Raw genomic sequence first — 26,198 nt, 5'->3', positions numbered from 1 at the left:
AGACAACAGAGTGTCTTCAGTCAGAGGCTTTTCCAGAACTGCTGTAAGACTGACTGTTACAGGAGGTCTGTCATGCCTTATGCATCTACACTGACTCATTCAAGAAATTTCTATGAGCTGCAGCAATGCCTAATTTTCCTTTGAGATTAATAAAGTATTTTTGACTTGAAGTGAATTGACAAAAATCCCTGAATTGGCTCTGATGACAGATTAACTGGTCAAATAATGGCTTGTGAATTAAATGCCCCAAAACTACGTATTGCTATTTTGTGCTGTAAACCAGTTAACGCTGTTTGTTTTCTTAATAAAACTAGGAAGTTAACTGGCAAATACTTTACTTGCTGGAAACCTCTATTTAAGAGTATGTTGTGTTTGTTTTTTTTACAGTTTCCATGAATGATCAGCGATTTTGCTTGTAATGGTTTTCGAGAGTAATTATTAAAACAGATTATTTTGCCTAAAGGATATGTCTTTCTTTTTTTTTACTCTAAAGTACAGTAGAATGTATTATTTTTCTATTCCTTCAGATTTTAAGCAGTTTTTTTACTCACTAGCCAGCTATAACTTTTTCTCATTCCGCTTTTCTTCAGGTGGCGAAGGATGTCTCCATCCGAATCCACAGCCAGCTGGACAGTTTGGAGAAGAAGAGGAGTCGGACTGGAGCAGGAGAACGAAGAGCTCCGAGTCCGGCTGCAGGACCTGGAGGTCGCCAAACAAGTCCTGCAGCAGGAGCTGGACAAGGTCAGATTAAAAAGTTTCCACTGGCTTCAGATCAAACACTGCTGGTTTTTTTTTTTCTGTGTCCCCGTTTATATTCATGCAGGCGATCTGATGCTCCACCAAGTGTTTTGATAATGAGCAGATTTTAGAGCTGCTGAGCTATTTATAGGACATTTCCTGTTAAGATGCATCATACGACTACAGTTCAACGTCCATTTGAGATCTGATCTTAACATTTTATTTAAACACTCACAGCTCAGGACGATCCTGATTTATGCTCCCGTTCACTTAGGTCTCTGAAAACTCTGTTTGTTGTGCTTATTTTGTCTCGGAGCCTCAGGGGATTCTGTCTCTGATCTCATCTTGTGCTCATTTCATCTCTGCCTCTCTGGCATCGCTCGGGGGAATTTTTTACTTAACCAAGTGTGTCCAGGAAAACACTGCATTGAAAACTAAAGTGGTAACTTGGATGTCGAAGCAAGCCAAAGTGAAGACGAACAAAACCCAATTAATGTCATGCTCCGCTTGATAGGATTTATTCTGCTAGACTTCCTGCTTTTGTTTCCGGAAGACAATTTGTCACCATGTTCTTTTTCTCATCCTTTTTTTCTGCTCAGTGTCCCTTTCCCACAATCTATACTGGCTTGATGGCCCTTGCTGAGGCCCCTGATGTGGGTCAGAATTGGATGGTTGGGTTTCTGGCAGCTGATCTGGGTTTGGCTGCTTTTATCTGGGTGAACTGTGTGTTCCCACAATACATTCATAAAGTTTCTTCTTTTGTATGGTTGCAGGGCAGCCTGAGAGGGATGTACAACACACACACGCCTTCATTTGATATTTTAGGGATCTCCCAATAACAATTTTGACTATATTTTCATTGCAGGCATTTTCACCCCCTCAGCCTTACTGCATTGGTCACTTATTAGCAAAGTTTTGTGTCTTCTATTGATTATGGAAAGAAGCCAGATGTGCTTTGCCCAAACTCTAAGCTAATTCAGCAGCATTTTTCAGTGTGGATCCAGTTAACAGTGTACAGACAAAGCTTCCAGAAACAGGGCTCCTTCCGTTTCATAAAACCAGTACTTTTCCTTTGAACGTTGTATAATGTTATTAATTTGTCTTTCGGGTGCTTTCGATTTACTTCTCTCAAGACAACTTGCTGATACTCTGGATCGGATCTCTAGTTCTTTGAGTTTGATGGCCGAGTTTCTATTTGGATTTTCACCAACAGGTATAAACCAGTTGTCATGGTTTAATCTTTGTGTTTAAAAGCCTTTAGTTTGTGCAGAATAAAGCTGTTTGAGATATTTCATGAGAGCGTACACATTTAAATCCCTAACCAATGCAATGCAACATTGCATTGCATTACGTCCTCACTGTAGTACTTATCTAAAGCTGTCCATGCACATTAAGCAGCTTCATCAAAGCCAGTGTGCTCTAGTTATTTTCGTCTTGTCGTGTCTTTTTGTTGACTAACTAAATGACTGATTTGCTTAAGTGTTTTCTGGCTCTCAGCTCACCGTGTGTGACTAGGCCATTTCATTCCACACGTCGGTTTATTGTCTGTTGAGCAAACGTCCAAAATCCCTTCCAAGCAGGAGGCTCCCACCCTCCTTACCCTGACAGTGATGATTCAGAGTTTTTGTTCACGCTCATCTGCAGTGGAAATTCTCACTCATCCGTTTTTCACCATTTGGACACACAGTGCAGCTACCGTGCTCTGCAAAAAGCATTCTACTGCTCCACATTTCTTCTCATCGGAAACCTCAAATGTCAATGCACTTTGTTGGGACTTCATGTGATAGAGCAACACGGCTGTTGCGTAACTGAATCAGAAGAAAAAATATACATAGTTCAAAGTGTTTCATGCATTTGTTCTGAGATTTTTTGGTCAAATGTTTGTTTTTTTCAAAAGAAATATTGTGAATAGCTTAGACATATTACAGTAGATGGAGAGTATCTCTGTTCAAGCCCTGCTACTCATACTCAATTTTATTTCTACATGGACATTGACTGGGCCATTCTAACATAACATTTTTATGAAATCCAAACCCTCCATTGTAGCCGTGGCTGTATGTTTAGGGTGGTTGATTTTCTGGGAGGTGAATCTACGCTCCAGTCTGAAGTCTCAAACAGGTTTTGTTCCTGTAGTGTCGTGTTTTAGCTCCACCCATGTTCCTGTGAACTTTGAGCAGGGTCCATGTCCCTGTTGAAGAAAAGTTTCCCCATACTGCCATCTTGTTTTACTGTGGAGATGGTACTTGTGCAGGCTGAGGCATAACACACACGGTCTTTTGCATGAAGGTTTACTTTTTAATTCTTCTTCCACATGTTTGTCATGTCCCAAAACCACAAACAGAACTTCTTCTCTGATTAATGATCCTGTCCAGTTTGGTTCAGTTTAAGCCACCAATGGTTGGTGGGTTTGTTCCTCCGTGCTCTTTCCATTTTCAGGTGATGACCTGAAACAGAGCTCTATGACGCTGAAAGCTTCAAATATTGTATTGTAATCTCACTCTGCTTTAGGATTTCTCAATAACTTTCTCCCAGTCCTCCGAGACCTTTCACAGAAAAACTGGAATTAGGTTTGTGGTTGTAATGAGGCAAAAGGCTGAAACATTTCTAAGGGTGTGAACACTTTGCATGGCACAATGCAGGACCTATGACTAATTAAGGCGAGACAACAGAGATATGTTTTGGAAATAAAGAGAGATGAAGTAGATACACAGAGATGATTGTAATAAGGATAAGCAGACCGGTTCTGACCCACGTAAACACAAGTACCATGTAAACACTCAGACAATGGCGGTCCTAAACTTCACAGTGGTAAGACTGGCTGTTGAATTATTGACTATGTGGCAGCCGCAGCCCACAGTCTGCACTGATATCGATATTCTTTAAGAAGCAGAGGCGCACGCAGCGCTGGAGCTGCACCTCTATGCTACTGCTGTAGGCTGCGAATATTATACTTTGAACCAGAGAGACTGTGAAAAAAAAAAAGAAGAAGTCTGTCTGCAGCTTTTGATGAATTAGCTCTGAGAAGGGGTCCACATGAAGTGGATTCCTCTGCCAGGCTGGTGCTGCGATTGGAACAGGTTCTGCTGCATCTTTCATGAGGATCAGTTTAGATTGTTGGAGGATTTGAGTCGCATGATGCAAACAGGATTTCAGGCTCCATGGAGATCCATCAAACATGTCATGTTTATTTCAACATATTTTGGTCCAAAATGTGCCAGACTCAAAACATTGTGCCTGTAGCTGCATATGTAATGAAAGGAAGTCTAAGTGCTTTGTTTCAGCATTTGAATTTCAGTGCTGCACATTAGCTTCACACTGTATCAAACCATCACGTACCATTTCTGAACACTGACCTTTAATTCACATACCTTGTAAAACATACATTACCTATAATGAATTCAATTAAGCTGACATTGTTCGCTGCTCCTCATTTTCTTTGCCCTGTTTTCCTTTCCTCCCATCACTCACCCACAGCTCCCCTCCTGTGTTCTTTTAATTTATTTCTCCCCATTTATTATCACCTCCCATTCTCTCTCCCGCTCCTCCTCCTCCCATCTCTCCCACAGAGACGTACAGGAATGCTGATGCTAGAGTTTTATTTTCTCCCTCCCTTTTCTTCCCTTAAAATCCTTTCCTTGTTCGTCTCCTCCTCCAGCCGGACTTCACCTTCAATACTTCTGTCACACCAAGGCTGCCACTCACTCATTCCCCTCTCTCTCTCTCTTGTTTTCTCGTTCATCCACTCTTCCTGCTCCCAAACCACTGATCCATTCAGCTGCGGGTGACCTTTGGAGGTGGGAAGGTTGCGCTTGATGATAGGATGGATGCACTTCAGTTCCACAGGGATGGAAGCAATAAGGGACGAACTTATTCTAAAGATGGTTGACGGAAAACAGATGATAGGACTGAATAGAGGCATATTTTCTTGGTATTTCGTCCTGTGAATATGAAGAAGCCCAATAGAAACATTCAAAATTATGCTGATAGAGAAGGTCAAACTGAATTTATGTTAAAAGTTAAGGAATAAAATGGTAATACACTGTCAGCTTGCCTCTGGTTTGTTTCAGGTCAGGTTTTGTTTACGGCTAACGCCATTACTTCTCTTATTGTTTTTGTTGTGCACCTGCTATGTTGGTTGTATTGTAAACACACACCAGACTTTCCACAGAGTCTACTTATTAAACAAATAAGTAGGAGATATGCTGGTAAGATGACTTTGAAATGATTTAGTATATTGATTTGAATTGAATCTCTTTTTTTCTTCGCGTATAGAAAGCTAACTTGTCCTTTGGTGTGAACTGATGCTACTGAAATGAGTGAGATTCAGCTGAATTAATTAGGATATAAATGCTCTGCTTCGTGGTTTGCATTGTTGACATGATTCAGTATTTATGTTTTATAAATGCTGTCTAGTGGCCGGGACTGATGTTTCCCCTGTCCAGTGAGTTATGTGTTTTCATAGATGGACTCAGACTAGCAGGACCAGATCAAACGCGTTTGATTTATAGTTTGAAAAATACGCCGCATACTAACTGTCATTTGTTAGTTTTAGCTGCAACCTCTCCTTAAATCTAGTGAACAGAAAATTGCAAAGAGAAAAATGAGACCAGAAAAGGCATCTAAAGTAAGACGGATGGAAGAAAAGCAGCTTGGATAACTGAGAAATTACACTGAGTGAAGAAGGATGGAGAGAAAAGGAACAAAAATTATAGATTAAAAAAGTAAAAATGTCGTGATTTGAGTTTCTCTGTGTGTTTATTTTTGAGTTTCTGTGTCTTCTGAGTCTCCGTATTGTCCTGTCTACCCCTTGATTGTTCCCAGGTGTGTCTCGTTCCCTGATTACCTCCTGTGTATTTAATGTCACCTGTGTCTCGGCGTCTCTGTCGGGTCCTTGTCTAAGCAGTTGTTTGTGGTCTGTCGTCAGTCGTCCATTTGTTTTCCCCGTTGCTACCTGTGTTGAACCTTGGCTTCCGCTCAGCAGTGCTGCCTGGTTTTTGGACTTTTGTGTTGGATTAAACTCATCATTTCACTTCAACCTTGGGTCTGCTGCAGTTTCCCTCACCGCCTACCACACCACTTCATGACAAAAAGAGAAAAAAGAAACCCCACAAATGCTAGGACTGAACCATGTGGGGGTTGTGTAAAGAGGAAGTCTGACAGAGGAGATATCTGCCCAAATTAGAAAAAAGAAAAAATACTTTAATGAGTACAGGGTGACAGGAGGGAAAAATACAGCAGTTCCCTGTCTCGTCTTATTTTCTTCCCCTCTCCTCTCTTCAACTGTTCTCTTTCTCTCCTTGTTTCTTTCTGCAGATTTCTGAAGCTAATATTTCTCCTGAAGGTCATTCAGTACCCTTCCTCTTTGTCTATATGTCTGAACGCGGTGATGTAGAATGAATCAGCTCAAGGTGGCAAGCAAAAGGCAACAGACTTGTATATCATGGATGTTTTTATGCTTGAACAGTATTTACTGGAACAGTCCATTAGTTTTCTGGTCGGAAACTGCTGCCATCATATTACCTCATGCTGTCCTTGGGGGAAAAAACTAAACAAAAAAAACAAATCAAACTTGTAATTGCTGATGCTTACAGGGTTTAAAATTGACTTTACACCTGAAGGCAGCAGCTCAGGAGTGAACCACTCCAGACATTTCTTTCGTACGTTTCTGTGTTGTTTTTTTTTTTAAATACCTCCCTTCTTCTCTTTAAGTCCTGGTGAAATACTAAAGGAAGCTGTTCCCTGCTGTTCCTGACTTTCAGGAAGTGCTGCCTTTTGTTTGCAGGGAGCCGAGGGATGTGGGGCAAGGGTGGCTGGAGACTTTATAGTGTGTATGTGTGGCTGCGTCTCTTTGTGCGTGCTAATGTCCTTTATTTTAGCAGTGAAAAATAGAGGTACTGTGGGAAGCTAACTTCATTAACCTACAGATACAAGGAGATTATTTAGGGTGCATCAGAAATTCATAGTGCACCTCTTTATGACATTTTATGCTGCTAATCTTCCTTATTTGGAGTCAGACATTTTTGAGGTACTACAGTACATGCATGTAAAGCTAACAGAAAATTAGCAAAACACATGACGGCAACTCAACGCACTGAGGCATGGAGATATGGCAAAGACACATGACTGAAGTTCAAACTGAGCATCAGAATGAGAAAGTAAATTTTCAAAGTCTAAGCCGAAGTTCAAACTTTGCTCCAAATGGCCAACATTTGCACTGGCAACTAGTTTTCCGAGCAAAAGAACTACAAAAAATGTTCCCTCATGCTGTTCCAGAGGATTAGCCTTCACTAAATGTGAAGCTAGAGAGAATTTAGGATATATTTTTTGTAGTAACAAATTCCAGAACTACTGTGAGCTGTCAGTCAGTTGTGTATAGTGACTTTAAAATGTTGCCTCATGTGGATTAAAGTACAAATTGGCTTCATTGGAAGCTAAATGAATTTAGGCTACAGTGTTTTGAAACAAGCTTCAACACATGGCTATAAGAGTTGGCATGCGTGTCTGTAAAGTAAACGGCCTACTGCAGGCTCATCACAGAGGCGAAGACACTTGCTAATAACCGAGTTAACCCCAGCTTGTACGAAACTAAGGATCAAAAATTTGGTGTCGGAAACAAGACGACATGGGGTCTGAATCTTTTGCAAGTCCATAACAAAGGCTAGTAAACCTTCATCCCGTTGATGCACCTCCATTTCACCTACTTCCCTCCGAGCGTTCCTCTCTGTACTTAATCCAAAGCACCAAACACGTCATGGAGCTCCATCTGACACCACTGGGAGGAAGTGGAAGCAGTGTTTACTACAGAGACACAAGTTTGGAGAAAATGGGTCAGAGCATCAAAGTGGTCTGGGTTTAAACTCGGCTTTATCTGGGTCGCATTGATTGATTAGAGTGAGGATAGTCTTAGAAGAGGGACATTGGGGACGTTAAAACCAACTGTGTTTGTTAGAGGAGGCAGTCACCGTTTTAGAGCTGGAGCGAAAGAAAGTGAGAAGCGTCAAGTTATTGCGATAGGCTGGTGGAAATGTGTCAAAAATGATGATTTAAACTGTAAGTTGTAACAAACCTGAGAAGAGAAGTAAGAAAAATATACACTGACCTCGTAAATTGTGGATGACCGATAGGAATGCAAATAAAGTAAAACACCAAGGTTTTAAAGACGTGGTGAACATCATGCAGTAAAACTTAAAAGGAGTTAAAGCCCAAAGGGGGAATTGTGTGAATTCTGAAAATAGGAGAGGAGCAGAAGAGGAAGCACAAAAAAGACTGAATGCTTCGAAAGAAAAGGGGGAGCAAACCAGAGGGAAGTCAGGGTAAGACGAGGGGAATCATGCCAGGAGGGGTTTTCTGGGTTGATCCCAGCTTCACAGGCACCAACTGGGACAGACAGCAGTTGCACGTGCACACAAACACACTTGTGTGCATAAGAAGAGAGACTTGCCCTCTTGTTTTCACAAATACTGTAATGCAGATGAGTAGAAAGTGTTAGGTGACTTACGAGAGAATGCACAAAAAAAGAAGAAAAGCAACCTCAAGCCGCGCGTCCTATGCTGGCTTTATAGCAAACAGGCAAATGAATCTGCTGCTCACCTGGCTGGAAGATAAAGTAATCATGCTATCAACTGGGAAATGTCAGGTTCAGCACAAAGAAAACAGTTTGTGGATGTGACTGTTGCTAGATTGTATGTACAAACTGGCAACACATTAATCAGAAACCCGATTAATGTGGGTCTCTGATTTGGTTGAGACAACATTTAAATCTGTGTTTATTTAACTGATCACTTATAATACTTCTTCACAGTTACAGTAAGTTTTCCTTTTAATACGATGGAACAAACACTGAATTTCACTGCTGTGTTCTGCACAATATTCTGCACATTAATCAAGGCTAAACAGTCCAATTATTGGTGTGTGTTTACATTTAAAACCCAGATGTAAACATGCACTGCATAAAAAGACATACATTTTTTTCCCCGCCATCTAACTTTGAATCAGACAAAACTTTTCCTTTTCTAGGTCAGCTAGGATTATTTCTACTTGGTAAAATCAGCTCCCAGTCTGTCTATGAGAGTCTACCCTTTCCTTTTAAAATTATTCATAAAGCTCATCTTTTTAATCAGGCTTTTTTTTTTTATTTTGTTTTTTTATTGAGGCACACTCTTAATGCTTTGATATGGATTTAGTTTGGGTGCTTTTGTATTAGTGTTGAACTTGTGTGTTCTGTTTTTTCTATCTTCTTTTTTATGCTTTGATAATGTTACTTTATTTTTACACATATTCAATCGCTGCATTTTTGTTGCCGTAAACCAATGTTGGTTGCCTCCAGCTTGAAAAGCGTTTTAATTAAAGTTGAGTTAAGCCTCTCAAGAACATTGATAGACTAAAGAAAAAAAAATACCAATAAACCTTTTGCTTTCCTGCAAAGTTTATTTCTTCAGTATTTGGTAGCATTGTTAAACATTTTGTGTATTTTCCCAAAACTTCTGATTCTAGACTGGAATTCTGTCCCACACATTCGGTAAAAAGAGAAGAATCTCCTCTCCATTTCATTTAACAAGGAAACATAAACCTAGGCGGGGTGTGAGAATGAAAAAATATGAACTGTAATTTTATGAACAAATTATTGCAAATACTTGCTGGACCCACGCTGGACAAGTGTAGCTCACCGAGTCAGAGAGGGTCTGAGAAGCCTCAGGTGCAGCAACAACTTTAACAATCTACCCAGGCTGTTGCCTGAGGGCGCAAGACACTACTGGAGTGAGGGAGGTGAGCCGCCACAAAATAAAGAAACAAAGAGATACTCCAGGTAATTCTAAGATCAGCTCTATAGGGAGCAAAGAAAAAAATCTGGACAGAGGAATCAGAGGAACTGGTACAAAGCCCAGGCCCGAAGGCAAACTAGCTGAAGTGACTGAAATCAGGTTTTCTAAAAAAAAAAAAAAAAAAAAACATGAATAAGAGAAGGGGATTCAACAGCAATATAACCAAATAACTTCATCTAACCAGTTCTGGATATAGTAATTAATCACAAGGTCACATCAAAAAGAAAATCCTCACAATAATAGATGTTTGTATTTTTTTAAATTCCAGTTCATATAAAAAACGTCTGCACTGCACGAGATTTTAAGGTTCTTAAGTACAAACACTTATTTTTTCCCACTGTCAATAAAGGAAGTCTGGAGTCCTTTTTAGTAATAATATGATAAGATTATTTTAATTTTCCTTTCATCGTTACTCAAAAGCTTCATTTTTTCTCATCAATCAGGTGTTATGGATGTCTGTCTCTCCTTTCCCTTCACCTCCTGTTCTGCCCTTTATGAATTGGCAGACAGAAATATCAACAAGCAACAAGCAAGCAATTTGTGCCTCATCGTCTCCTACAAAACCATTAGCAGCGTTTAGCTTTCCTAAACTCAAATCTTGTCTCCTGTCTGTCTTTTTTTTTGCTACAGTCTTATTGTGGTGTAGAATCACTAATGGCCCCACGGGGGAGGGGGGAGGAGGGGCAGCAGGGGTAATTTCATGCCTCACTAACTGTAACGTGAGCCTGCCTGAGACACCCTGCGCCAAAAACTGGTCAAATCACTGATGGAGGCGCTGAGCAACGACTGGGTCGTAATAACAGCGAGAGAGAAAGACAAGACGAGACAACCAGAGGGCAAAGAGAAGAAGAATGGAGGGAGGATGGATGCTTGGACGTATCGACACCTTTCAGTGATGGGAGCCCTGTGGTTAGATCAGATGGTGGGGAACACCACAAGCAGCTCTTTTTTACAATTTTGTCCATCCACAAAATTAAAGAAAAACATCTTTTGTTTGTTTGTTCATATCCGTAAGTTTATTTAAAAGATGAGGTTGTCAGATCTGTGGGAAGAAGTACAGACTTTTTTCTGCTCAGCTTAAAAGAGACATAACGGATGTACTTAAAGCGTCGAAACACATTGTTCTCTGACGAGTATCCCTGACTGGTGCCATTAAAAGCAGCCATCGAGCTTTCAGTAAGTGCTCACCTTTTTTCTGCAGCTGGCTCTGTGCAAATGCTAATGCACTTCCAGAAAATGAGTCTTGGCGAGATGCTGCTTCACCTTTTGACAAGCTTAAAAGACATTTCTTTATAATGTTGCCTTGATTGTATATAAAGGACCATTTTGTTATTTTGAACTTTCCTTGAAAGAAATGATTTAAGCCTAAATTCTTGCCAAATTTGAAGAAGAAGAAGAAGAAGAGAATAGATTGTCATAAAGTGAGCTTCTAGCAACACTATCTCAAATGTTAGTAAATGTCAGGTATAATTTCCTCTGCAGCTGCTGGATATTTTAAATGCCAACCTGAAATACACAGTGAAAGGCAACAAGTCTTTTGTCTTGAGCAACATGTGAACTGATCAACTTAACTGTTAAAATTATTCAGTTGCTATCAGCACATTTATATATTTTGTCACTTTACAATTCTAATTTATGGGGAGGATTTTGTTTAACAGGCCAACACACGAAGTAGTGAATAAATATGAATCTGAAGGAAAACTATAGTTGTTTTTTGGTTTTTTTTTTACAAATAAAAGTCTGAAAAGTGTGTGATCTTTATCTATTTAGCCTACTCTGAAATACTTTACTCTGAAATACCTAAACAAAACCCGTGCAACTGCCTACAAAGTCCACTAAATAACGATCAGGCCTGTAATTAGATCTCAGTATAATTCTAGCTAGTCTGCGAAGCCCTCTGAGGTTTATTGGAGAACAATAAACAACAATCGGCTCCATGAGGAGGTCTGTAGTGTTCAGAGTAGAGTTAGTTAAACGAAAGAGACACGGCCGTCCACCCTGAGTGACATTTATGAGACCAAAATGACCAAAAGTTTTTGGGCAACATTAAAAATGTTCTGTATTCTGGAAAGCTCACACTTCATATAACCATTAAGAATCATCCTCTGGGGGTGCTGTGGTGGCGCAGGGGCAAAGCACGACCCACGTATTGAGGCCATAATCCTTGTGGCGGTGGTCGCTGGTTCGATTCCCGGCCTGGCGACATTTGCTGCATGTCTTCCCCCTCTCTCATTGCCCTCTTTCCTGTTTAACTACTTTGGCCACTAGAGCCTTCAAAAAAGAAAAAAAGAATCGTCCACTGAATGTTTCATAGCGTAAAAATGTACAGGTGCTGTAAATAACAACAGGATGAAAGTGAGATGGGATAAATACAGCACTGCACTCTAGTCGGTTAGTGAGCGAGATCATTATGGACAGGTGGGGAGAGAAATGAGCAGATGGAGGAGATGGGAGGGGCAGTAACTTTCACTCTCAGCCTTTCAGAGGTTTACAGCTTTTAAAAGCAAACTGAAGTGCTGATTATCTCACCTGTGGGGAGACGCCGGGGTCTGTGGGAATCATCGTGGGTGGAGGTACACACCAACAACAAAGAGGATTACTGTGCCACATGTTGGTGGGATGATTGATTTTGTTTTTAATGGACTTCGTAGGTTCAACCTGAAGCACTGAAATCACAGCGCATACTTTCCCTTTCTTTGACCTGAATTACACGTGCTGTCCCTTTAAGTACGTCTTCACCTGTTGCTATAATCTGGAGATGCTCTGAGCTCATAAATTAAATGTTATTATCCAAGCTCTGCATTCTGACTGCAGGAGTAGTCAATGTTAGTAAAATGTAACGTTCAGTTTTACCGTCAATAAGATAAATTTGTCAAAACAGATTAAATCATTGCAGTGCCCAATAATGTGACTCTTATTGAGTGTCTCTGCACTCTTAACAGCATAGTCAAAGCTTTTGATTTAAGTTTGAGCTCTTTTCTGAGAAAAAAAAATCTGTTGTATTTTTGGGACCTTTAGGCTTATAAATTAGATTTAGCATTTCTCCATAATTTTTCGGAACTCTAATGCTGCTCTGCTTGAATAACCTAAATCTGTGCTTGTATTTCTTCTAGTAATCAAGGAGATTATATTTCTTATCGTAAAGATAACTTGCGTACCGGGTAACAATAGTATTCTGACACATTTTAAATGTCAGTGTGGTATATTTTATTGATAAAAATTCTCAGAAGATAAAAGTTGATCAAATGTTAAACTCTAACTCAAGTTTGGAGTTTCAACACAGGAAAGATTTTACCAAATATTTGCTGGAGAGTTTGACAGTCACCATCATTATTGGTATTTTTCCCTAGCTGGACACTGACCTGTACACTGTTCCTGACTTATGTAAAAAAAAAATATCTAGCGCTGCTTCCTTAAAACAGGTTCTTTGTTTAGGTATTAAGCACAAAAAATAAGTTTTGTGAACTAGACGAGGAGTAAATAAGTGTCACTTGCTCTGCTGTATTTTCTGCTTTATTTTAAACCTGATCAGAATATCAAAAGGCTTTTATTTAGTAATCGGGGTCTAAAAATATGACTGGACATATTTCTCTTAACTGCTCATCTTTATGGGACTTTCAAGAAAGCATTCCACTCTAACAAGGCGATTGGTGTCATCATCTTTTCTAGGTATACAGTCTGAACAAGAGGTAAGCTTAAAACGGCTGCTAGAAACAACACTGAACGAGGTCCGTAGTTTATTTTGCCATCACTCACAGGGAGGAGCATGGTAGGAAGGAAGGTGTGGTTTTATTTTTAATTCAAAAAACAAATAATGGGGGCTGTAATCCGTTTTGGAGTCAAAATGTAGTTTCATCTTGACAAGCACAAGGAAACACCTCTTTGGGTTGAAAAGGCAAAAATCTGCAAATGAAGACGTCACCCACGCAATCACACTGATCGCTTATATCTCAGAAAGCAGAACAAGTGCACTAAGACAAAAGCCCGACTTACATCAAGATGTAATAAAACCGGTCGCAGATCTTTGCCAATTTCCCCCCCAGAGAAGGCTGCATTATCGCTGCTGGGATTACTAATGGTCGAGAGGTTTATTGCTAATAATGGCTGATGGATGCTGGAGTTTATTGTTGATGCATTAAAAGTATGAGCTCTGCTGGGTGCAGAAGTCGTGCTGCGGCCGCGCTCAGCTCCACATAAGCCACAGTGAAGAGATTACCATGAAGCTGCAGGTGCAGGTCTTTTGTGAAAACACGTGTCTGTGTTTGTCTTTTGTGTTTGGAAAGATCCTTTATGCTCTCTGTCTCTTGTCTTTGTCCTCCCCCCTTCCTCTGTTCTCCGTTCTCCTCCTATCTTTTCATTTTAATTTTTTCTTCTTCTCCTTTTCGTCCTCTCCTCCTGCCTTCCTGCCCACCCCCCCCTTGCCCCCTGCTTTTCGCCCTGGCCGCGCGGGGTGACATCATCAGCACGCTGCCGGCCGTTGTTATGATGTGGAAATGGAGACGTGGAAAATGAGTAGCTGGCACCTCCCGCTGATGCTATAGTCTGGCTGGACTGTGGTCGCCATGGTTACACTGCTTGTGTTTGTGTGCTGCTCTGCACAAACAGAGCAATGTGCTGCAATTGAGTTTATGTCTCGTTGGCAGACTCACTGTTTGAAATTTAAGAAGCATTAGATTTTGCTTCTTTGCATAAAAAAATACAAATTTTAAATGTGGTCCTTCAGAGGAGATGAAGCAAATGTCCTGTCAGGGAATATTTGCAAAGGTGTTACACAACTGGAAAGAGTTATTTGATGTTGCTGTTTTATTTTAGAGCAACAATTCTGGTAGGTTTTGTGAATAAATAAATAAATAAATAAAATTGACCAAATCTGTTTGTTTCCTATGCAGGACATTAATCTATAAGTGTATCAGTCAATGCACTTCTTTGCATCTTTATGAGATTAATGAAAATCAGATAAAAGTTGGGGATATTTCCAGTAATGTCTTATATTTTATAATTTCTTGATTTTTTTTTTTTTTTGTTGGATTCTTTACTATGTGCTTTATTTCTTAAATAATCCTAGAATGCCTGAGTGGTGGACCTCTGGAGAAAACTTTAGCTTTTAGACATTATTTTTTTAAAGTGATGCTCCTTCACAATGCATCCCAAATCATAGTTAAACAAGTTATGACAAATTAAACGGCAGCAGCTGCAAAACAAATGCATGAGAATGACAAACGAGAAGGAGTCATGCATGAAGAAAACAGCAGCTGACTAATACAAAACCAGAAAGTGAATTTAGATTTGTTAAACAGAAGTAGCTAATGAAAAGGAAAGAGAAGGGCTCGATTTAAATTAAAAATAAATAAATAAATAAATCTTTTTCAGCAAATTATCATCAGAAGATTGTTGTATTGTTGCTATAGTGATGGACTTGTTGATGTGTGAGCTCACGGTGGAAATGATATAATCTGTGGCACATCCAGGATTTCCTCTTCTACAAATACTGCATACGTGAAACAGTTTTTCAGCTACGCTCTCACTCTCTGTATATGTTTCGTATGTTGGACTCATGTAATTTCACATCCAGTTGTATTTTAAAGATGACGAACAACGCTGCCGGTAATGATCTATGAGATGTCGTTCACTCGTGGCATGTTGGGGAGTCTCATCCAGTCACCCAGATCAGAAACGGTCACTGGTTGGTTAATGGGGCAGAAAGGAGCTGTGGGGATCTGGAGCTGGCCCGATGAGAGAAGAGAAGCAGCAACGAAATCACACAATGACTGACGGAGTGGCTGGAAGAGAGAGGAAAGAGAAGGATATTACATGAATGCTTTGCTGTGCCTAAAGAGGAATGTGGCTTTAAAGGACCCATGTGTTGATATTTAGCTGTGGAGGAGAGGAACTGATTAAAAGAAGAAAGAGTGAACTGTTTTATGACCTAGCTCATAAAATGACATTTAGGAAATTATATTTAGATTCTTACTGAAATAAATCATTTCAGGAACAGTTGCTGAGAGTTGAATCTACATGGTCAGACTTTCGTAGCGTGTTTCTGCTCTAGGTTTAGACTAAGCTTCATGTCTCATGGTATCAGTCTGCTTTTGGGACTGTTTCACTTTCAGCGAATTTTCCTGTGAAAAATACTGTCTGAGTTTATATTAGCATGTTTGAATTTTGGGGATTTTCTGACTTTTTGTAGTTTTTTTCACAGTTCAGTGGATCTTAATAAGTCTCCGCTTTTACAGGTAGTTTAAGAAAGTTCCTCTCTCTCACAGTTAATGTGTATTTTGAAAAGATTCTTTTAAACTAAGGGAAGCAAGAGTTCAACATTTTTGAGAAAATTTTGACTGTTTTATTAAATTGAGTAAATATTCTAGGTTTTAAATCATATAATCGGTGCAAGTCCTCCCTTTTTTATCTTTTCACTGGTAAAGTTTTCACAGACACGGAGGTTTTAAAGCACACACCTTCTTCAAATGCTTACAATTATTTCTCTACATATCCAGTAATCGGACAGCACTTCCCAGGAGAGACTTTACTCTTAGGAATATTGCAGTGTTTTATTCCTTCAAAATTTCACAGTACAAGAACTCGCTACATTTGCTACATTAAATTGTTAAACTTTTCAGCACATTTTAAAGTTCACTCAGGATGAAGTTGCATTTCTGCTGAAAAATGTCGCAGGGCTACGCATGCCTCCTTAGACACAGCCTAAAGAGGGAACAAAGGAAAGAGGAGCCAAAGTTCTTCATGTTGTGTTCGAAGCATCAAGCAGCATTATTCCCCAAATGCTACTTGACGCTAATGCTACGTTAAAGATGTTCTATTCTCCTTACAATGAACTGTTTTTGTTTACTTTGCTTCTTTTGCATACCTTTATAGTCCTGCTTGCTTAAATACTGGACAAAGTGAAACAAACTGAAACCACAAAGAGATTTTTATTTTTTTTTATTTTTCAGCTGGAGGTCCGACAAGTAAGATTTGGAAATTCTAGGGGTGTGAAATTCAAACACTTATAAAAAGTGTGAAGGACTACAGAAAAGCAATAAAGGTGAAGAAGCTGAGGTATCAGAAAGTGGGTTGTAAAATGGGAATTTAAGTATTTAATATCATATGGGATCACAGGGATGGGTTTGGTTGGTGTGAGAGGGCTGACATGCTCAGTGGGCTGGATGACTCTGTAATCCTACAGTAAAGACGATTTATGATTGTCCTTTTCGCTCTAGAGGACATCCACGGAACATTGCAGAGTTCGCATCTTCACCAGGAAAACATGACCACACCGATAAAGCACTGGGGTTAGCAGGAAAGAGATATATATTATTTTATGCTGACATTTTCTGCATTACAAGCATTGATAAATATATTTGAGCACATCAGTGGACAGACCCTAATGATCATTTTATTGGCCCAGTTTGCGGCGTGAAGAGAGCTATTATTTCAAACTTGAGCCAATTCACTCTCACAGATTTCTCTTCCAAAATGAACCATCTACTTGCAAATATATTGTGAACATGTTATAGCCACATTAAGTTTGTAAAAATGGCGAATTTGGAAACGTGAGTGCTCGTTTAGCTACGTTTTTGTTGTAAGAAGTAAAAAAAAGAGAGAAAAAAACAGCTATTGTAAGTTAGCATTGATTGTCGAGCATCCAAGATACACATTAGAACAATATCTGGTAAGTATGTGGAGATTTCACCCATCAGTTATCAACATAGTCGTAGAAATTCTCAAATTTCACACATAATTTGATATAGCATGTATTTGATTCATATATTATTTTGTGAGAACTTTACAAAATAACTTAACTTAAAATAACTGTTAAAGTTTATCCCCATGCCACGCCACTGCTTAATAAACATAAACTGGATAGAGCTGTTACAAGAAGATTCAGCATGTTAATATATGTCTTTAAACGTAAAATGATCCTAAAAATAAGAACAAAACACCAATTTCAGTGTGGATTCCTCTTTGAGACAAAGAAGAAAGAGTAACTGGTTCTGTGGAGTTTTGCAAACAAGCGCTCAGTGAATTTGCTTTTAACTCATCTGGGCTGGACTTCAAAAACATTTCATGCCTCTTGAAGCTGTATAGGTTGCCATACCTGGCCTGTGGGTGATGGTGAAAAGCAAATCCTTTGAAAGTGGTCGATTGTCAAGGTTAGTTTGCTGAAGGTTTGTCCTCTCCAACTCACCTGTTTTTTGTTTGTTTTTGTTTTGTTTTTTACAGAATGACTGGGGTCATCAGGGTGAAAACACGGATACTGAAGGGAATCACAGTGCACAGAGCCGAACCATCAGTGGTTAAATGACCAGGCCAACCCTCTTACAGTTCATTCACTTGTCCATCGGTAGCCGACAAGATTTCACTGTCTGAAAAAGATTTCAGTTTTTCTAAATCCAGTGGGAAGGTGTACTTCTGCATAATTGCACGGGTGGAAATGAAATAAGCGGGGCTTCAAGAAAACTGATGAGTCAACTACCCATTAATTATATGAGGCGGATATAAAATGTCCCCATGGCCTATTTTACAAATAGCTTTCATAGCTCCTTCAAATAGACCTTCTCATAATTAGCACAAACATCCCCATGCAGCCTTGCAGGCTCTGGACATGCACCCGTCTGTGATTACAGTTAATAGAAACTCATTGGTTCCACACAACTGTGAAGTTGACTTAACTTCATAAAACAAACAAACAAACAAAAACTCAGGGGAGCAAATATGGTTGCTGTTTTCTAAAGTTAACTGGACATCTTTATATATACGACTACTCAGTTATTGGTATGTGTTTATTTATAAACTATTCTGGGTACTACTCCTTCTTATCTGTCTTGTCGCTTAATAAGGAAACATGGGAGTTACAAACTTAGATCTATGGATGTTCTTCAATTTGTTGTTCCCAAAAGTACAAACTGACCTGGACTAGAAAGCTTTTAGGTTTTCTGTACGTCATGTTTGGAACAATTTACAATCTGAGCTTCAACTTCATGCCCTTGTTACGCTGAGGGACTTTAAAAATATGGGAATATCTTGGCAGTTTTTTTCTGGGAGCACATTTTAACGTTTTCTGTTTGCTTTCTTTGTAATTCAGCTGATGTTGTCTTGGCCAGGCTCTCACTTATTAAAGAGATATCTTGTCTTGATGGGCATAAATAAAGATTAAGTAAAAAAAACAATAAAACTCAGACAGAAAAAATGACTTGCATGTACTTTATACTTTATGCTTCTAGGTTGGCTAAAATACACCTATTAGCCTTAGCTTGGCAAAATTAAAAGTTGTCAGTTTTAAAGCTAGATGTGAGTAGCATGCAATAGGAATTTAGCTGTATCACTTCTAGTTTAGATGAGTATAAGAATTTAGTCTGTACTTTTCCACAGTGGCTATTTAGCAAAGGGTTTCTTCACTCTATGAGTTCCTTTCAGCAACATTTCATTGTCTACACCGTAGACTGTAGACTCTACAGTCTACGGTGAAAATCTAGTGAACTCCAATTAGCAATGCTAGGTTGACCTCTAAAAAAGTGGCTAAAAAACATTTAAATTCTTTGTGTCAACCCCAAGTGGCTTAAATAACATTTCTAACTTTTAGCTTCTTATTCTAACCTTGAAAAAGGTATCTGACTGTAGAGTGAATTGATCATTAAGCGCAGACAGGTCGGCCTCTACCAGGATTTATGAGTGTTTGGTTGTACTTTCCCTTCCCGAGCTTTCGTTGGGCACTCCAGTGGTTTCCCCTGCACTTTTCTGGAGGTTCAGTAATGCAGGTTTGTGTTCGTCTGTCACACTGAGGTCAAAAATTAATAGCCACCACATAGTTGGTCCCAGCACTGATTTGATGGGAGCAGTGGAGCAAGTCCAAGTGGCTGAGTGGGAGCGCTTGCATACGGGCATTTCTGTGTCTTCCTCTCAGGGGTCTTAGTCTCTGCCAGAGCCTTCACCACAGAAAAAATATTGCAACAGAATCAGAAAACGCCCTTGATGTGGAGCAAGTGAGAGCAGAGTTCTGGGTTGAACTCTCTAGTGGTGCAACAGTGAATGTGTTTTTTCTCTTATAAAACTGGCTCGCCCCTTCAGAAAAAAAGATACAACTAAAAGGCCTCTTGTTTTAGCAGGTTGCTTACTTTATATTTTCCATTTGACTATAACTTTCCACAAACCGTCTAGTTATCTTCTTGTCTTTATTCACTCTTATGTTTTCTTTCTACTTTATGTTTTGCCTGCTTACAATTGTAGCTTTAAATCTGGTCACCAGACAGTAACAGCCACACAACAACCCCAAATGATTGCCTCTTTGTTCGGTTGCTTATCAGCTATCTGGAGCGTCGTCGTCCTGCACACATCCCCCTCTGTGTAATAACCTCCGCCATGCTGCGAGTCGATAAGCCGGCCGTTTAAAACCACATTTAGCTCATTCCTTCACCCGAAGCTAACAGCTAAAAGCCCCTTATTCATTTGTGTTTGACTCTGTGCCAGGGTCAGCATCTGCCTTGGTCGCTTTTAAAACCAGACCTCTCTAACTGGATAAAATGAGGTCAAACTGTGTCACAGCAGAGAGCATTTGCTTTGCATATCACAATTAATTAGTTAAAAACACCCTCGCCTAACTGTTTTCACATTTTAAACTCCTGGAAAAGGCACAGCTTCTCCCCTTCAATGAAAACAATTACGGAAAAGACAGCATCTCATCATCACTATTTGCTCGGAGCAAGAAGTTAGGCCTCCAATCAGCCTGTCATATCTTGTTTGATTTCCTGTCAACACGCGATTGCCAGGATTTCTGAAGTCAGAAGGAAGGAGGGCCATGAGGAAGACGAAGGGAACAAACAGGGTGGCAGGAAGAAGAGGGATGCGTTTAACGCCTTGTGATGAACTTCTGAAGACAGCTGTGTCCCAGCTGTTGTGAAAGGATGACACATAAGCGTGTGCTCACCTAAGATGCTTGTTATCACCGACAACAACACGATTATGGTCTCTACAATCTAATCTTATGCTGTGAAAGATAGGGAACGAAACCTAGAAGATGGAGAGGAAGACACGTGTTTTGACACCCTTGACAAAGACGTGTTAAAATACTTCAAATGATCATCTTTTATGGCACTGCAAAAGAATTGAAAAAAACACTCTATTGCTAATTGCTTGTAGCGATTTGCAGTAACGCGTATAAGGTAGATCACTGACGGATTCTATTTCAGTTTTTCTACAGTATTTGGACTGAGATGGTCACAAAGGAGGATTTATTACAACTTCTGCTAACTTGGCCATCTACTGTAGACCCTTATTCTGTAGAAAGACCCACTGGTGAGTCATTTTCAGTTTTCTCCAACAAAACCCCAGGGGTCTATGAAGGAAAAACCAACCTACAACTATAGCATCTGGATCTGGATGATAAATTGCCCAAGCAATTATTGCGACAAATAATAATATTGTTGTTTTGAAACCATTTTCAAGTAATATATCGATAACGGCAAACTAATGCAAGTTAGCACTTTTAAAGATCAACAGACTTACATTTTTGTAAAGAAAACTTAACACTGGTACTGGAAGATTTTTTTAAAATCCAAAATAAAACAACAAATAAATAAAACAAAAACTACTTCTAACTTCTACAAAAAATTAATTAATTTGATTTATTTTTTATTTTTTTTCCCGCCCTTTCCAACTAATTTTTTCTCCCTTCTGTATAGACGTCACCAAAGTTGCAAGATGAGTTGTCAGGCCACACTGTTTACATCAGGAGTGTCATGAGTGTCTGCTGAAATTACCCTTCGGGTGTGTGTGGTGAACGCGCTGGTCTTTGTGTTTGAACTGTCAGTCACATCTAAAGGTCAGTCGAGCCCTTTATGTCTGCCAGCACCGGATATTGTTCTGCTTTCACTGAGATAAAACAGGCAGTTATTATTTAAAGCACCACAAGGTTCAGCGTGTTGACTTTTATGACAGACTCAGTGGTTATCCTTCTTTTATCTATGATACCTTGAATCAAATATACTCTAATTAATTGACCAAAGTTATAATTTTTAGCCAAATGTTTGACACAGTATTCATTACGTATGTGATCTTTACTAGTGTTTAATGTATCTGTAGCTTTCTTTCTCCAGCGGACTATTTGCAGCTGGATGTGACACGCGCGCACACACCACATAATTGATGAAGCTCGAACTGCCAATTACCGAAGAACCCAGTCAGTTTGCTGTCATACGTTCTCCACTTGACTGTCTTTCTTATGCAGCACACTGTGATATACCACCAGCTGTCACTGCTGCCTTGTGTGTTTGTCAGGTGTAAGATGGAGTGTGACAAGATATTCTGACTAATTAAATTTGTGAATCACACTTTCCTACCAACCACATGGAGGTCGGAAGGGTGAGTTTGTGTTGCAATCAAGTTAGCCCTTGAATGTATCTAAATAAGGATATACTGTATGTATCTAGGCTGCCCTTGCATGTGTTGGCACAAATAAGGAAAAGAGGCCTGTTTGAAACATAAATAAAGCCGTGTACTGTCAAAATGTTGACTATTGTCGCAAGACTTATTCATATTTTTCACGTATAAGATTATTGTAGTAAATTAAATTCATATTCGTGGAAGTTTCCAATACTTTCTCACAATAGAACCAGTATTTTCATATATTTTACTGGTTTTGTAAAATATATGAAACAATGAAAACTATCCCCACCACATGATACTGCCACCGCCATGTTTAAAAATGGAGATAGAGTATTCAAATTATTTACAGAGTTAGCTTTACAAACAAATATCTCTTTGCATGTGCTACTTTTGTAAATAATAATTTCTTTTATTTGTGCTATACAGGACACAGTCGTAATTTAGAATTCATTCAGGTCTGGATTTTGATTGGGATCTTCCTCTACATGACTATGCTTTGATCTAAGCCATTCCAGTGTAACTCTGGTGGCATGTTTATTGTTGTCCTTGAAGAGGGGTGTCAGACTCATTTTCGTTTTGGGCCATGTCAAGATCACAAATGTCCTCCAGGGCTGCTTGAAGCAGAATGTATTGATAAAACTACCCATAGATTTCTCTGCAGTCGATGAATGCTTCTTGAAATTAAATAATGTTGAACATCTTTTCACAATGATATCATTTGGCAGTATACAGATAAAAGCTGTCTTGATTTGATTGATAAAAAAAAATATTTAAGCACACAACTGTTATCTGGAGAGTTATATTTCTGTGGCCCTAGAGTCTAATAGGCCACGAAACAATTAATGGTGGGCCGGATTTGGCCCCCAGGCCTTGAGTTTGATAAATTAACCAACATATTAAAAAGTGATTGTTTTTTGTATTATTTAGTTTTGAATCAGATAGCCCCAAAAATGGTCTTGTTCTTATTTTTAATTTTAGTAAAACATCACAAACACAAAATGGAAAAATGGACCACAGAACAGAATGCAATGGTTTTCGCAACACATAACATTTTTCATTTTTCTCCATATTTGGACAGACCAAATATAATCCTGGAGCATCTGAGATTTTTTTTTCTTGTCATCTTGTTACAGTTACATCTGGCACTTGCATAAGGCGTCTTCCTCTTCTGTCTTTTAAGATCTCAGACTCTGACTCATTCTAATCTTTGCAATTGAGGAACAGGAGGTTAACTTCAGGTTTCAACTCATTAGATGCCGCTTCCTGTCAGAAAGCATCAACAAAGCTCAGTTTGACAGAAAAGGAGCAGGGAGGTGTGAACTGCACATGATGCTCTCTATTTATAGGGTCTAAAAGGGTGCTGCTCTGTGCTTCGCTGGGACGTCCACAGTGTCACACTCACCAGATGGAGACCCTGTGTGTTGGTGTGTTGCGTTCACATATGGTTTCTCTGTGTGAAGTAGGGAAGGAGGGGGAGATGTGTTTGTGTAACCCTGTTTTGATATTGCAGGGTGACATTTTAGAACTAAAAACACCCCATTCCTGACTATTTTAGTTTTCAAGATGTCAAAAGCAGTATGTTTTTTTTTTTTTGCTTGTTTTTTGTACAGGCATGGACTTTTTAATGTAAAGTGTGTTCATCAGTTGTCTTGATTTCACTTTATTATCAGTCACTTTGAACGTCAATCAGGAAAATAAATGGTTTTCATCAATAGAGATGAACACAGGTGACAACTGAATGAAATAGAAAATACTGTTACAGTTGGTAAACATGCTAAGACCAGCTAATCTAGCCGGCAGAATAATCTCAGTCTTTCCATCTGTCACGTTCCTGTAATCCATTTTCTCAGCCACTTGGTTATTAATTCTTACCCACTAAGCTATTATTAGAGCTATCGGTCATAAGCATGTTGACATTAGGCTCAGTGATTTACCTTGCTGCAGCAATCTGTCAGCGCCCAAACAACCCAATAGGAACTATTAGTCTTTCAAGTGACACAAGAAACCTTGGTCCTCCAAAGCAGCAAAAAATGGCCAACTATCACATTTTTGGGTTGAAATTGCATTGAAATGATATACATGTCTTACCTTAATCTGGATTTTTAAAAAGTGAGTATTTTGTCAGTTTTAGGCATCTGAAAGCCGATGCCTGGTTTCGGCATTGGCTTTAGTTAGAGAAAAAAGGTTTTGCTGCTTTAAACACTTCAAATAAACTGTTCAGCTGGTGACACTGGCGTGGCGAATGTCTTGAAAACTTGCTAGTTTTCAGATTTAAATGACTCAGAAACCCTAATGCCAATACATGAAACTGTATGGAAACATTTGCGTAAATATGTTTGCAGCACAATTTAAAGCGATAGATTTTGTCATCTGTGAATTTAGCTTTAAATGGGGTAATTTGTTCATTATTGTCGGATCTTTTTCTTTGCTTAGTATTGAGGAAATCAGATGTAGACAATCATTACTAATCTTTTCCGTTTTGCTTGTTATGATCGTCGAAGGGGATTAAATGCTCCCACGTACACAATAATGTGCAGTGATGTTGAACAGTAAATCATGTTTGTGAAAGTTCACCCTGCAGTTGAACTATCATTACTCTTAAGCTAGCCCAGAAGAACACTGTTTCCCTTGTCTCGCTGGATAAAGAAGTAGAGGAAGAAGCTTAATGAAAGAGCAGAAAGTGTGGCCGTAAACATTTCACACCCTTTAATTAGGTCTTTAATTCATTCTATGTCAATATTGAGGTTACAGTTTTACACTTTTTGATGAGCCAAATGTCCCTCCGTGTGCCTCTTCCTTATTTACGTCCTGTCTTTATCACATGGTTGCTACTCCGACACTGAATGCACAGAGTGGGCTTTCAGGTCACTGCTGATGTTTAATCATGTAAATTGGGATGAGCTGATTGCTCTCCGGAGAGACGCTTAGATGATTTAACTCCCATTTTCTGAAAAGTAAAAAAAAAAAAAAGACCAAAACAAATGTCTGGACCTTTTCAAACCCTGACTCCTGACTTTGTTTTTGATTCAACTCAGTGGATCTCCCTGCTTCCTTTCTTTCCTCTCTCATCGCTTGTTGGTCATCCGCCAACACTTTCCCCCTCTTCATTTACTTTCCTACCTCCTCTTCCTGTTTCTGTCTTCTCATTAATGTGCTGCTAACAGGGTGCTTTGGCGACAGCCTGCAGAAGCTGTCGTCACGGCAACGTGCTATGGTCTGTGGTTGCTGATGCATGTATTTGTAGGGGGGAGAGCGGATGGAGATTGAAATGGATGCTGTATTCTTTGCTTGCTCCTCAGAATAGAGGAGGTGATGGCATTAAATATTAATAAAACAAAGTCTGACCTCTTCTTTATCCTCCAACTCGCTGAGCTCATAGGACTTTAATGTTTTAACCATTTGAAAAAATTAAGAGAATCATAAAACTTTTGAAGTATTGAATTTTAAATCTGTATTTAAAAAATGTGTCTGCTTCCATTCATGCACCTCTGCGCATACTGCGTGTCTAACATTTACCAGACATTGTAATATCGATTATGTTTTTGTCAGTGCAGTAGTTCCTCATTGAGTATTACACAGAAAGGAGCAGACAAAAATAAGAGCCGTATTTACAGAACACAAAAGAAAAGGAACAGGTTCTTTAAAACGTTGTTTTTTTTTTTAGAATTTTACGTGACATCTGCTGAGCAGCAACAAAATAAATTTGGCAACATTTTGGCTTTGAAAGATAAGGAAGATACTGTACCTCTAAGCTGTAGAGAACCAAAAGTGTCAGCTAAACCCAGACGATCACCGTATTCTCACCACATTCATGGAGCACGGATAATTCAGCTCAATCAAAGCAGTGGTGTTGTGTTTGAAATGTCTTTTTCCTCAAGGTTACCCAGTAACACACTGCCCTTAAGAAGCACACAGTTGACACACACACACACACACGCACACTCTCATGTGGCCCAAACATATACACACTTATTGGCAGATTTACAGAAGCTTTTCGATTGATGGAAGAGGCTGGGAGTGAGCAGCGGTGCTTCTGGTAACAAAGGAAACCTCCTGTCTGCCCCGTTCCTTGTTTTCTCCTCAAAATTATTTTCTCTCTCTCTCTGTAACACCCGAAACCTGGTTTAATTTTTTTTTTATCCTCTGTTTACATACATTTCAGACAGCTTGTGATTACATGTGACAAATGAAAGTAACAGAAGCTTGAGTTTATGTTTTTCTTTCTGGAAGCTACATGCAGAGTAACACATCCATTTCCAGTCA

General features: G+C 39.3%; 1 protein-coding gene across 1 annotated transcript in view; it reads left to right on the top strand.

Annotated features, from left to right (window-relative positions):
* LOC116724939 (protein SOGA1-like) overlaps positions 1–26,198 on the top strand; it is a 92,552-nt gene that overhangs the window by 26,501 nt on the left and 39,853 nt on the right. The window contains 2 exon segments of the mRNA XM_032570739.1: positions 591–656; positions 658–741. Coding sequence (XP_032426630.1) covers positions 591–656; positions 658–741 — 150 coding nt within the window.

Source organism: Xiphophorus hellerii, chromosome 1, assembly GCF_003331165.1.
Source record: "Xiphophorus hellerii strain 12219 chromosome 1, Xiphophorus_hellerii-4.1, whole genome shotgun sequence".
NCBI classification, from domain to species: Eukaryota; Metazoa; Chordata; class Actinopteri; order Cyprinodontiformes; family Poeciliidae; genus Xiphophorus; species Xiphophorus hellerii.
This window is presented reverse-complemented; position numbering and strand designations above follow the sequence as displayed.